At 37.5% G+C, this 13,901-nt stretch overlaps 1 protein-coding gene across 1 annotated transcript in view; it reads right to left on the bottom strand.

The window, feature by feature from the left end:
- Window positions 1-13,901, bottom strand: part of LOC138037182 (uncharacterized) — a 37,778-nt gene that overhangs the window by 9,690 nt on the left and 14,187 nt on the right. The window contains exons 7-14 of the mRNA XM_068883166.1: window positions 13,129-13,717; window positions 12,651-12,743; window positions 12,387-12,479; window positions 11,225-11,398; window positions 10,466-10,563; window positions 8,714-8,826; window positions 8,481-8,556; window positions 304-322 (exon numbers count right to left, since the gene is read on the bottom strand). Coding sequence (XP_068739267.1) covers window positions 304-322; window positions 8,481-8,556; window positions 8,714-8,826; window positions 10,466-10,563; window positions 11,225-11,398; window positions 12,387-12,479; window positions 12,651-12,743; window positions 13,129-13,717 — 1,255 coding nt within the window. The remainder of the gene's footprint in view (window positions 1-303; window positions 323-8,480; window positions 8,557-8,713; window positions 8,827-10,465; window positions 10,564-11,224; window positions 11,399-12,386; window positions 12,480-12,650; window positions 12,744-13,128; window positions 13,718-13,901) is intronic.

Raw genomic sequence — 13,901 nt, 5'->3', positions numbered from 1 at the left:
AACTATATTACGGAACGTGTTTGCAAGATAATCGACTGCATTAAAAGGGTTGCGGCCTATCAAAGACAGAGGGAAGCCCGAGAGAAGAGAAGTGAACTCTGGAAGAAACTGTAATGTACCGGCCGTTGTGCGGGTCCTCGGCGTGCATATGAAGAACTAGGTACTAGGGGGGGGGGACGTTCCCCCCGATGTTTTCACATCCGAATTCTGTTAATTGTTGGAAATTGAATTCATGCCGGAGAATACATGCAAGGCTAACTAATTTCAGGGACCTTGCCAAGATGGAGCGAAATTAGTAATTACCTTTGATGCCTGAACGAAACTGGAGTGGGAGAAAGAAGAGAAAACTCCAAAAATGTTTTCACCCTGAATGATGTCGATTTTTTTTTGTATTTAAGATATTACTTCCTATATTTTAGAACATTACAAACATCACACACACACAGAATAAATGAATAAATATATAGATAAGAAAAGTAATAACAACAGACATTTTCATTGACGACTAACCTAATAATTTAATACGTTTACTAAACATACGATATAAATAATATAAATAATATACGTACTTGTCGCCCATTTTAGGGAATGTACGACTAATATGTTATTCGTATTAGCAATCCTGCTTTCTGTATGATAAACTGAAATCAAGTTTCGAAATCAATGAAAAGTAAAGAGATGGGTTTTAAAATATATTATTCGGCAGTAATAATATATTGGTTGCAACTGATGATAATCGGATCCTCAGCAATAAGCCGCCGTTCGTTGCCACACGCCAAATAATATATCGAAAACGCCGAGTGCTTTAATGTTTATCTTTATAACTTCATAGAACAACCAATTAAATCACTGCAAAACTTTGAAATAGAGACATCATGGAAACAAATGTTGGAGGGATTCGTCCACAGGTTCCACAAAAGAGGGAGGATCGAGACTTGAGGAATGCAGAGACTGTTACAATTACTTGCTTTAAAATGGTTTTTGTTTCTACGTTTGCTATTGAAATTCTCTTGACTTTGCTTATCGTTACTATATAACGGCTTGACGTCGTGAAATTTCTTTCCACTGCTGGAGTTGTATATTTCCACACAATCTGTGTATCTTCGGCTGGGCTGTTGGTGAGCGTTAAGGAGGGTAGCCTTACAATCTGCGTCGCGACGCCTTGGAGATAGCTTTAACTCATTGGAATTGGAACACCAAGCAATTCTAATGGTGATTTCATTTTGGATGGAGAAAGGTTGTGGTTTAGTCCACATAACTACTGATTTTTTGGGGTCTTAAGAGGCTGGCGGCGACGGCGCATGTGCAACGAATTACATCTATTATAGCCAGAATGTAAAAAAAAATTATTCCACAGAGAGAAAAACCGCGACTCATTCAAATTACCTGGAGGCTAAAACTATTTCCTTCCCGAAATTAATCCATAAGTCAAACTATAACCTTTGTTCAATGTTTTTGATTGTAGACAGACGTGCCATGAATACAAATAACCGTTTTAAGATATATCCTCGGGGATACGTTGCCAACTACTCAGGCTGTCTATGCGCCGGAACATTTTTCAAACCAGTGATGGAACATTATGGAAATTTTTCGGTCACAATCGCAAAAATCACATGCAAAGGATGGATTGTCTCCGATCGGATTAATGTAATGTGATAAAACATTTTTCAACCGCGTGTAATTAAAAATTTACAGTCACAATATTCTTTGTGTTTTGATAATGAGGGAGCCTTGAGACCACCATGTTTTTTCTGTCACCGAAGAAAGAGTACTGTTTTACAATAAAACCAGTCCTGTGTCTTTCCAGATGACGTCATATATGGATACTATTGGCTTCCTTAATCACTTTTTTCGGTCTAAACTATTGAGCCTGCACGGTACCGTGATCATTGGAACTACGGGGAAGGCTTTAACAATTTGGATTATGCAGATAATAGTAAGAGTTTCTCCATTTCCACAATTTTAATTTTTCCTTGTTATTGATCGAATAATTTCCTCAAAATTCCGGATTAAACGAGAACTGCCCAAACTGGCCACATGTAAATAATGGAACTAGCATAAATCCATATATATCCTCTGGTTCAATAAATTTCCCTTTAATGGTAACTAGCTTATAATATATTAAATGGCAGTCAGTGTATAGAAACAGTTTTTCACTGCCAACGTTTACGCGTCAATGTTGCATTTAAGGCCGTTCCGCTGCGCCAAACTCTTCCTATTATTATTTTCTTCATTTCTCGCCTAGAGTTATGTCATAAAGTACTTACGCCAAAAATGAAAAAAAACAAATGGGGGTCCCCGCCTTTGTTTTCGGAGAAATGGCAGTGGAAAAAATGCTTTTATTTCGAGAAATCAGTCATAATAGCGAGATGGTAAGCGTCATCTGCTCATTAATCGACAATCATAAAAATAAACTGTTAGAGTGCAGGTTTCCCGTGCCTAAGTTTTTTAGGAGTGGTATTTTATCTTAGAATAATTGCATTCCGCTAGGGCTGTCGTAACAGTAGAGCTTCCATCCTCGACGATCGTTTTTCCGGTAAGTTTCTATCCCGATGAACCCACTACCCTACCCGAAATTCGATGGGCGCGAGGAAAGAAAACTTTAAAAAAAGATAACTTCTTACGGTGGGAAGTTTTTCATTTCATCTTATTTTGTAGATAGTACGTAAAGTAAGTGATTCAATGAGATTAAAAAATAGGGGTCACTGATGATCTAAAACGAGTGAAATCGACATGCTGATTTTGTAAAGCTCTTGGAAAATGTTCGTTTGTCACGCTTTTGCGTGACCTATCCGGGGGAAGGACTGGAACCCAAGAGGGGATCGATCGTTGAAGGGACTGGCGAAGGTTTTTAACCGTGAAAAAAAAAAAAACTTTCCTCGATCATAGCAACGTGACGTTTTAAGCAGGGCGTCATCTTTATTTGTTAGTGTTTTGTATAAATCTCTCCATTCCCGTTCAGAAGATGAACTCGTGAGTTTGACGTTCATCTTCCTTGGAGTGTGGTTTTGTGAAATTTAATCTCTGGTTGTTTCCGACGCAGGTCCGCACTATGCAAGCGGGAAACGAAAAAAACCCGACGAAAATACTGCTCTATTTCACGAAAGTAAAGGAAAAGAACTTAAAAACATGCATCCATTTTGACTTAAGTTCGTAGTGTAATAAAAACATTAAAAAAAACAAAGAAACATTAAATTTACGCAACGGTTAGCCCTCGAGTTTTCCAAACTTTCAGCCACTACTCGATCACTACCTTTTCCAGAGCTTTTCCATCCTCCCGTTCACTTCTCTTTAACGTGTCATGATGATTCGGAAATAAATGTGCCATTCTTTTGCCGGCCTGGAGTTTTTTTCCCGGGCTTTTTTGTCGCCATGTTATTTTAAACTAATGCTTGAAAAATATTTATGAAAGTCAAGTAGACTAGTGCACGACTGATAAAACAACGCGAATATCAGTCGTGCAGTATTCCTGCTTGACTTTCATAAATATTTTTCAATCAATTTTGACTGATTCACGATCTTCTCTGATCCAACGCTTTTGCAAAGGTTTTAACCTCAACGTCACTAATGCTCGAAGTAATGCGTGACATATTACAGTCGCGTTTCCTGCGCAGTAACGTTGCGCACAAACAATTAGCGCGAACGCCTTAAGTTTTGAATCAATAAAGTTTCTTTTATTTTACAATGAAGGTCAGACCTTCCATTCGCTAAAATCTCAAGAGTGTCCCATTTTACGTCGTGGAAATGGCGTGATCTGCACAAGCGGAGGTGTGACCAGCTGTTGTGATCGAGAGCCTTGTAATGGCTGCCATATGAAAATATTAAGCTATGATTGTAACTTCTACTATTGCCGTTTTTGACTGTCACGGCCATCATCAAACCTTTCAACAAATAAAGTCAAGAATCAAAGAGATAAAAGAAGATGAAAATTCAACAGTCCTCACAAAGGTTCAGGTCTGTGCGATATTTTGTGAGGGAGATATTCGAAGAAATGTTTTACTCAAATTTATAAGGCTTTGTATGGAGACGCCATTTTTTTGGCCTTCTCAGGGACACAAATATGGCGGCCGGAAGCTGACAAAAACTATGTCATCGAGTTTTGCTATAAAAAGCCAGTAGTCATGTTTTGAGTTCTCATTAACCTCTATGTGAGTACTTATTCTCAAGCAAGGAATGTTTAGATTGCAAAATCTCAGCGGATGTCATTTTTTTAACCCACGTGATAGCATTCTAGACCGCAATTTTAATATCGTGTCACGCAAAAGCTTAGAAATTCAACCTTGCTTTGCCACAAGACGAAAAACCCTATCAAACTGAAAATTTGTGAAAAGACAAGTCTTCAGCTGTTGTAATAACTAACTAAACTAAATCTCAAAAGGATTGTAATTCCTTATTTTTTAGTTTTGATGAAGTCACGTGAAAATCAAGAATAGATAGTTTACTAGTCATTTCAAATTTAAAGTGAAGTGCTGCGAGTTCATCTCTTTGATTGTGTGAAAAATCATAAGACGATTATGAACATGCAGTAACAAAACGTTGTTGTAAGTGCTATATTGACAAGGATGTGTCAGATTATGAAATAACAGAGCAGTTTTTCATTAACGTGTGATAGCAATGTGTAGCAGTTCATTGAGTCGTCCAAAATACTAGAAAAGATGACAAAGGAGTTAGAGTGAAATAGTACTAAGAAGTTCAACTGTATGTCATGAGTTAATGAAACTGCTCGATAATGTTAAGAGAATTAATTGTTTTGTTTATGGCATGAAAAAGCTACCGGGTATTCATATTGTCATGAAAGGTATTGGAGATTTAACCTTTACTTGGTAGAGGTAACAAGAACAGGTGTTGTAGAAAGCTGAAAATATGTAAAACAGATTATCAGAAAAATAAAATGCACAACAAATAACAAGAATAAAACAATAAAAATTAACAACAAAACCAATAGCTATAGAAGATAGCTAAAATGACAACGATGGGCTATTTTGGACACAAAACTTGTCTATAAAAATGGTATGTAGTATTTAACATATTAATAGTGATTGTAATGTTCAAAATATGTGAAACAGATTATCAAAATATATAACAAATAACAAGAGTAGGACAATAACAATAAGACGAAGTGCCGTCGTCCCATTAACCTTTGGAATGTCAGAGCACTGTCCATCTATGGTAAGGTTACTATTATCAAGGCCTTTTTGCTTTCAAAAATTACAACCCAGTTCTGTACTAACCACCCCGCCTGAAATGATATATTAAAGAACTTAATACTTTGGTGTTTCAATTCCTATGGAATGGGAAGGACACAGTTACCAGATGTCCTGCTTATGCGCCCTACGATTCTGGTGGTATCCAATTTTGATTATGAAAACATGGTAACAGCTCTGAGTTGAATTGGTTGAGAAGAATAGTCGATGACAATAGTTTTTGGAAACTTTATCTAAATGATCTTTTAAGTAGCCGTGGAGGATTGTTTGTATTTGCATGTAACTACGATGTTGACAAATTAAATACTCTGACTTTTATTAGCGAGCTCTGGGCCCGCCGAAGGCGAGCGTGTGCGGAGCACCGTAGTTTATTAAAAAAGAGGTAACTCATAGACCACTTTCATAAATGGCGACAACTTTTACATTCTTTTTTATTTATGGTAATTAGCCCTACTGCCCCCATTTTCAAACAAATATTCTTTTGAAGTTTTCTCGTCGTAGCGAGGGAAGAAAGGCTCATTATCATTAAAACAAAACAGTATTTATTTGGCCGCCATTATGAAAGGGGTCTATCGATGCGATAATTTTGGTGACGTCATCGACAGTCCGTACGTAAGTACGTCCCCCCTCCATGTCGTGACCACTATCGTTTTTTTATGAAGTGCAAGTACGAAAAGCCTAAGAAATGGGCGAAGTTAAGAGAAGAATTTGATTTGGAAGATCAACATATCGCAGAAGCCTTTTTGTTGTCTACAAGAGTTTCTAGTGAACCTTAGCTAAGATATTTTCGATATAAAGTAATGAATTGTATTCTTTTTACCAATGATATCCTTTTTAAAATAGGCTATATGCCAAGTCCTAACTGTTCCTGTTATCATGATACCACGGAAACTAGAAACCATGTATTGTTTAGTTGCCCATCTTCATAGTCTTTTTGGATGAATGTTGCATTGAATATTTCAAAGAACATTACTTTAGTTGCAATTGCTTCTTGCTGCAAGATGTGATCATAGGAATCCTGAAGGAGGGGATGGATTTAGTCAATGTAATAATTTTAGGGAAAACCTATTTATGCAGCTGTAGGCCCAAAGAGATAAAACCGTCCGGTAGCCACTTGAAAAAAAATACGAAACAGAAAACAATCGCACTTAAATCCAATTATAATGGTTATTTTTCGTAATAAATGAAGAACCTATGAAAAGTTACTTTAAGTGGCTACTCGAGGAGTCCGCGTAAGAGAAAATCATCTTGTAAGTTTAACAGGTACACACACAAAACAAATGTAAAAAAATGTAAAATTGAAGTGGTATGTGAAATAAAGGATATTGAGAAAAAATAAACGGAATGGCGAACACGTGGTGGTATGAGTTGACGAAACTTCTGATCGCCTTATGTAGCGAAGATTTGGATTTGGTCTCAGTCTATTCTCGGAAGCTATCCTTGGTTCTCTTCTCTCCTCAAGCATGGTGATGATAAACGTGGCAGACACATGATACGGCGTCATTTGTCTCACACTGCGAGGTTACCCTGCCTATTGTATTTGAATTTTCACAGATGTGAACAGAACCATAATTGAATAAATTTGAATGTATGATAGCCTGAATTATACTTCAGTTGATCATAATCAACGTTGAGTGTGAACACGGCTCTATAGGTCTAACAATATAATTGCAAAAAGTATTCAAAAAAATACAAAGAGTAAGGTTTTTCGACGTTTTAATATATCCAACATTATTATTAACTATGAAATTCGTTGTGTTTCAAAGTTGTTAAAATGCTTGAGTTTTAAACATTCGAATACGTTTCAAAACATTTTGAATGGAGGAATTGGGGTCATCGACACGGTTTATTGTTATTGTTACACATCAAACTCTGAGGAATACATGAGAACAGCCAAAGCCGGAGGCTTAAATGGCATATGGTCAGCAAACATAATTTGAAAAATTTGCATGAATAGAAGAAGGCTTTAGCTAAAATACTTATACAACTAAATCTGACTACTTAATTTACAAACACACAGGATAATATAATTAAATAATTGCATAAACAAGTACTCCTAGTAGGTTTGTTTCAAATAACAGAAAACAAAAAAACAAAAAAACAAAAACAAAAACAAAAACAAAACATTAACAATTTGCCCTCAAAGTTTACAATTTAGTCCCAAGGGACTTGATCAGACTATAGAATTAAGGGAAATGAGTTTCATAGCCAATTTTTCAATATACTAACTCAGCATTCAGAAAATGCAGTCTCAACTTTTTTTTAAAGTTACTTAATGTAAGGCTGTTGCGCACTGTTAACGGAATATCATTCCAAATAACAGGAGCCTGCCAGGTGATAGCAAATTGATACTTGTGGTTGGTTTTATGGAGATTAAAACGTGAACGAGTCCAATAATCGTGATATTCATGGTTAAAATGAAGGATCGAGGAAACAGGAGTAGGCAGAATATTGTTAAAATGTGAGAAAACAAAACAGGCCATATGGAATTTAAAGATAGAATGGAGCGAAAGAAAATTATTTTTAGAGAAAAGGGTTTAGAAGGTGTGCGTGGGGGTGAAAAGTAATTATACGGATGGCTTTCTTTTGAAGTACATAAAGTGGTTCAAGGTAAGAAACATGCGTAGAAGCCCAAATTAGAGTACAATAATTGATGTAAGGCAGGAAAAGAGCATTATATAAAGTTTTCAGAGTATCCAAAGGTAAGTATCGCCTTGCCTTGCACAAAACTCCAATTATCTTAGAGACTTTATCACAGACAACAGAGATATGCGGTTTCCAGGATAGGTTTTCATGAATGATAATTCCAAGGAACTTGTCTTCCTGCACACGTGTGATGGGGGAATTATTTATAGAAATGTTTATATCTGAGAGGTTAATCTGTTTACGACGAGGGTGAAAAATGATGAATTTAGACTTGTCAGGATGGACAGTGAGTTTGTTAGCACTAAACCAAGAAGAAACACGAGCGAGCTCTACATTAAGGATGGTTACTAAGGTAGCCAAGTCATTATGACGAAAAAAATATTAGTATTATCAGCAAAGAGAATGATTGACAGGAGGTTTGAGACATGAAAAGATCATTGATGTATAACCAAGTGCTTCTTTGCGGAGCACCGGCAAAGTCTCACTGGATATTTTTCTTATGTAGAAATGTCGGACATTGTAGGCTGCTTCGTTTCCGGGTAATAGGGCTCTCCGTTTTTGTCCAAAGAAGGTTGCAGCGTAAGATAATAAATTAAAGATGACACGCTGATGCTGCTGCAAAGGTATTACATCTGTTGCTTCTTCTTTTCAAGGTCGAGACGCGTATCGGTTTTCTCACTTTGAATCACAACCTCATTAAGTGATCCTAACGAAAAAGAGAACGAAGAAATGAAACCAAGGTTCATAATTGATCTAAGAGTACTGCGATAGGAAAAGACTGTAATTACGAACACATATATAGAGAACTAAAGCAGAATTTACCATTAAAGCCTGAGTTCTTAAGTGGTGCTAAGAGGACCAACCTTGTTTACTGCAACAAATCATCGATGGTTGGAAGAACAAAACAAGCAGGCAGCCCGTTAGCGCGAGGATTCCAGGAACAACCGAAAAGACGTAACGTACAAAGTTACTTGTACTTGTCTTGAGGCTAGATGGAGCAACAGACAAAATAAAAACAATGACTAGTAAGTTCGAGCAAAGAAAGAGAGAAACCTCTTCTCTTTTATATGTCAACAACAATACAGGAAAGTGGCGGTAATGAAGAGTGTACTTATAACACGTTCGGCTTTGAATAGTGCACACCTTGACAGCACAATGCTTTTTATTCCTTGACCCACTGTTCTCAAGAGGAAACATTTACAATCCTGCTGGGCCACAAGTTACTTACCCTGGATTCCAGAGGTTTCTTCTCTCTTAAAAGCGACGAAATAGCAAGTTGCGAAGCGGCGAGAAAACCCTCTGGTACAGGCTTTTGAGAACCTCACTTCCATGCCCGGTTTGATTGACATCGAAAAAATTTGACGTGTTCTGAGATTCAGCTAAACCAGTTTTTCGCACGCGAGGACATGTTACTTAAAGTGAAGCTATGATCCTCGCAGTTATGAACGCAATTTTTGCAATTGCGTATAGAAGCCTGAAAAATATAGGACTTCAACGGGATTTGAACCCGTGACCTCGGGATACCGGCGCGACGCTCTGACCAACTGAGCTATGCAAAAACTGCCTTCAAAACTGTGAGGACCATAACTTCACTTGATTTCATATCCGCTGTGCAATGTATAATTCATTTCATACATCATTTCGTTACATGTTACTTTGTTTAGAATTCACGCTCAAAACAGAAAAACTCCAGTACAGATTACACGCAGCGTAAATTGTCGGGTTTGTGGGTGTAATCCAGCAGTACTTGACAGGGGTAAATGATGCTTTTTAATTCAAAGATGCTATCGAAATGGCAGAATGGTAGGCTTCAGTTCGATTATTTGCTACAAATGCAAGGGCAAATAGCGAAGTTCGAAAATTGCATGAACTGATCTTTCACTGTTGGTTCATCGTTAACAGATTACTGTGATTTTTATAATTTTGCGGAATCTCATCTTCAAGCGCCAACAGCCAAATCAAACCACGAATCAATTGATGCCTGACATAACCTGGCAATCAGCATCTTTGGTTCTTTCTTTCTTTCTTGGTACGTTCCCACGGTACATTCGTCTTATTTACTTGGATGTCAAGTTCAAATATAAAACTTCGATATCGAATATGTCGAATACAAAACCGTGAGAAGCCAAACGAGAGCTTGACAGAAAAGATAAGCGATTTCTTGAAGCCCGTTTCAAAGAAATGTAGAATCCACTGAACTTGTTTTAGCTTCAACGCCTCGATTTCTGGAACTTTGCAGCATTTTGATTATGGGCACAGTGGCCGCGCGAAATCAGGAAACCTGTTTCAACTACATTCCGTAGGCTAAACCAATCAGAGTACTCGTTAGAACTGACTAGTTACTGGAACCAATCGAATTGCTAGGGTCAAATCTGACGCTAGGAATATGAAACGGCATCCCATTGTGCAGGCGTTCTCGAAGAACTCAACGGCCTGTACCAGAGGTTTTTCTCGCCGCTTCCTGACTCGCTATTCTGGCATCCAGAGTACAAGTGACTTTCTATCGTATGCAGCAAAGGCACATTTTTCTTTGGCTTGCGGTTTTAAACTTCATTGATTTCTGAATCTGCTTTGCGGCGGACACTTGTAAATGTTTTCACCACTAAAGTTCTTACTCGTTTTCCGGGTACAATTCTTGTATGGTCATAAACAATGCACCACTTGATATTCTTGCTATAATGATCATGACTGACAATGCAAATCCACTACTCTCCTGTAAAGAAATCAGTATAAATTTCTGTTCTGATTAGAGGTGGATTGCGCGCGACAACTTCAACGATATCCCTCATCTGTCTTTGAAGAATACAAAGTTTCAGCCGGGATAATTTCAAATATCTGCAACTGATTGTAAAACTTTATGGAGCATCAATTTCATCAACATCATCATATCATTGTTTACTCTCGGATTTAGAGTAGATTGGCGGAGCTTGTAGCTCCTATCGTTTACCCTTCCAACCATGATATTCCACATAGGACATACCACAGCATGGGTTCTTTTATGTCTTTCAGGGTCCAGAACATTGACGTGGACGATGCCTACGGTATATCGTCCTTTTTTTTCCAAAACGACTAGAGAATCTAACCATTTGCAGATGTCTATACAAAAGGCAGCACGTTCTCCTCAGCTATTCAAAGACCCTGAGTGTCAGTGTGGCCGGAGTTTCCTGCGTATTCTCAACTAACTGTGCCAAACGGTCGGCAGTTTAAATTTCAAGACAAAGCTGGGAAATATCTTAAACGAGCGAAAATGGATTAAAATCTTGTTCCTGTCCTTTAAAAGACGTTTAAAACAAAACAAAACACCAATCTTTTAATATTCAAAGAGAATTATCGGTATGCAGTCTGCTACATTATCATTTTTTATGAAAACTTACCTTACTTTCTTTGACCAAATCCGCCGTATACGCCAGACTCATAACAAACATGATGGACATGCCGATTCCAATCAGCGTAACGGGCGCATACATAAAATGTCTTTGAGATGGACTCTGGAAAAAGCAGTACACTGATCCACCCATCACTAAAGAAGAAGTCAAAATGTAGGTCCACTGTTGAAAAGACAAGTGAAAAAAACGTTACTAAACAATGCCCAATTTGCGTGCAATTGGCTCATTTAAAGTTTTGCGAACACCATTTCAAATTTTTGCACAGACGATTGCCCACTACCAGTTTTTAAAATTTAGTACTTGAAGGCTTCCCTATGACAAACACGATCGGATCTGAGGCCGGACACTTCAAAGTTTCACTCAAAATAAATTTATTTACTGTCTGTGTATTGTATAAAACAAAATCTATCTTGTCTTTTGCTAAAACTGCATCTATTGAAAGCAAGGTATGAAGTTGAATTATTGTAGAAAAAAATGTGTATTAAGATATATTTATCCTTGTTTTTAGTTTTTTCCTATATCCGAGAATTTTACTTAAGATTACGTCTGTTATCTCTTGGACACAAAATACTGATTAAGCACAACTTAATTAATTAATTAATATATTTATTTATTTATTTATTACAATTTATGGCATGCAAAAAAACAGAGGCTAAGGGATGAAATACAAAAGAGTCAAATACCCCATATTAAAGGCCCACTTTCAACCGACAGACTTGTCGACCGTTTGTTTTTGTTATGGAAATTTGTATTTCTCATCGCAGCGATCTAATTGGATGAATCTCGAATTCGGGTGGAATTTTCATATATGAAAATTGTTCCGAGGCACGCAATGCCTGTCAGTTGAAAGTGGGCCTTTAAAGCAGAACTTAAGCCTTCTCCTATGCCGTACCGTGTCTAAGTTGAGAAAAGTGTAATTGCCGTTGCTGTTGCGGTCATGTAATTGTACTGATTGTAACCGTGTAAGGTAATTGTTAATGACTGCTGTTTAATAATTTTGCGCACACTGTGGACTTGAGATTCCTTTTAATACAAAGTTTTTGACTAATACCAGGCGCCAGCAATGTCTTTCTGAAGTCCAGCTGTCAAGATACAATGGTGATCTCTTGCCTAACTTATAATAAGCCTAAGTTTTATCAAGTCGCATCACCTTGCTTCCAATTTTGTTATTTAGCTTATCAGAGACAATACTAGCCAAAGCTGCACTCCCAAGGAGAACAAGAGGAAAGTACGCTATTGCTTCCTGTAGATAAAGAAAAAAAAAAAGACTTGTTTAGAGCAGTTTGCGTAGACTACGCATGTTTATAACATAACTGACGCTCAAATGTAAGAGAATAATGAAGGATACAAAGAAAAGAAAAAAGAAAAATTAATAAAGTGCAATTTGGTGCGAAATTAAACCACTTGTCCTCACCACTTCAAAACCCATTGTCTCTGTCAAGTACAATGGTAAATATCCGAAAACAGCATCTTGTACAAGGCGCGTGCACGTAACAATAACGGAGACCTAATAATGAACGTCAATGTCAGTAGAATAATTAACTTTATCGTTTTAAAATCAGAAGTACATAAAGTCAATTAAAAAGGTTGATAATAAGAATCTTTACCTCATGCATGCATGCTTTCATAGAACGATATTCCTCGTCTATATTGTCATAAGTTGTTCCGAATTCAGTAGGCTACAACTCGGCTACAACTTAGGTATTGAAAATAATGGCCGCAAACACTATGTACAATATACATTCATCCCAATTTCCTTCAATAGTATAATCATGTGAAAATGTATTAGACAATTAAAGCCAACTGTCCATTCAGCAGGAGCAACAAGGCATTAGCAAGGGTATCTGGACTAGTCGGCCTTTAGAGAAAAGGTGAATGAAAATCATTCCAACCTTGTATAAGCGAGGATCTACCAGCCAATCTTTCGCCGTCTTTGGCTTTGTCCTGAAGGGTTTGCCAGGGGGCGAGGGATCACAAGTAACCACGCCGACGAACTCTTCTCCTGCATCATTTTTCAACGGTTCATTTCGTTCCTCTAAAGTGTTGATTTTTTTCTGCTGTGCTTCCTTTGCCAAGCTGCTCACATTCATTTGTTCGCCGGCGCACTTGACAGAATGATCTTCAATATTTTTCACAAATGTTAACTCTTCTTCAACGTCTTGCGCAGTTACCCCAACCTTTCTCTCACAAAAACTGACTCTTTTGGTTCTTGGAATTGTATCATTGAGTACTTCATCTGTGAAAGAATCGTTTAGGGAAATAGTGTCACATGATAGCTCCACACCGATCTTTGGCTCAACGGATTCGTTTTGGTATCCAAGATTCACTATTCCCGTATTTTGGTACTCTTCTTCGGATAACACTACACCACATCGTCGGTGGCGGACCATCCGGCTGTCTGTTGTATCTCCTTCATCGTTTTTTCTCGTTGGGGTACAGTTGTCATCTTCTTCACAGTTTTCGTTGACATAGTCCTGTAAACTGAAAAAAAAAAAAGTGAGAAACTGTCACGGGGCAACCTGGTGTTAAAATTGGACAATTATGATGTTGAAAATTACAATTCAAATACGTTTGTCGTTTTATCTTTGACAGTCACTGTTCTGCTGTTCAGAAAATCAACCTGGAAAGGCAAGTTGTCTTCAAGCGCTGCATCCAACATTTGTTA

This window comes from Montipora capricornis, chromosome 2 (assembly GCF_036669925.1).
Source record: "Montipora capricornis isolate CH-2021 chromosome 2, ASM3666992v2, whole genome shotgun sequence".
Lineage (NCBI taxonomy): Eukaryota > Metazoa > Cnidaria > Anthozoa > Scleractinia > Acroporidae > Montipora > Montipora capricornis.
Note: the sequence above shows the minus strand (reverse complement) of the source record. Positions and strands in the feature narration are given on the sequence as shown.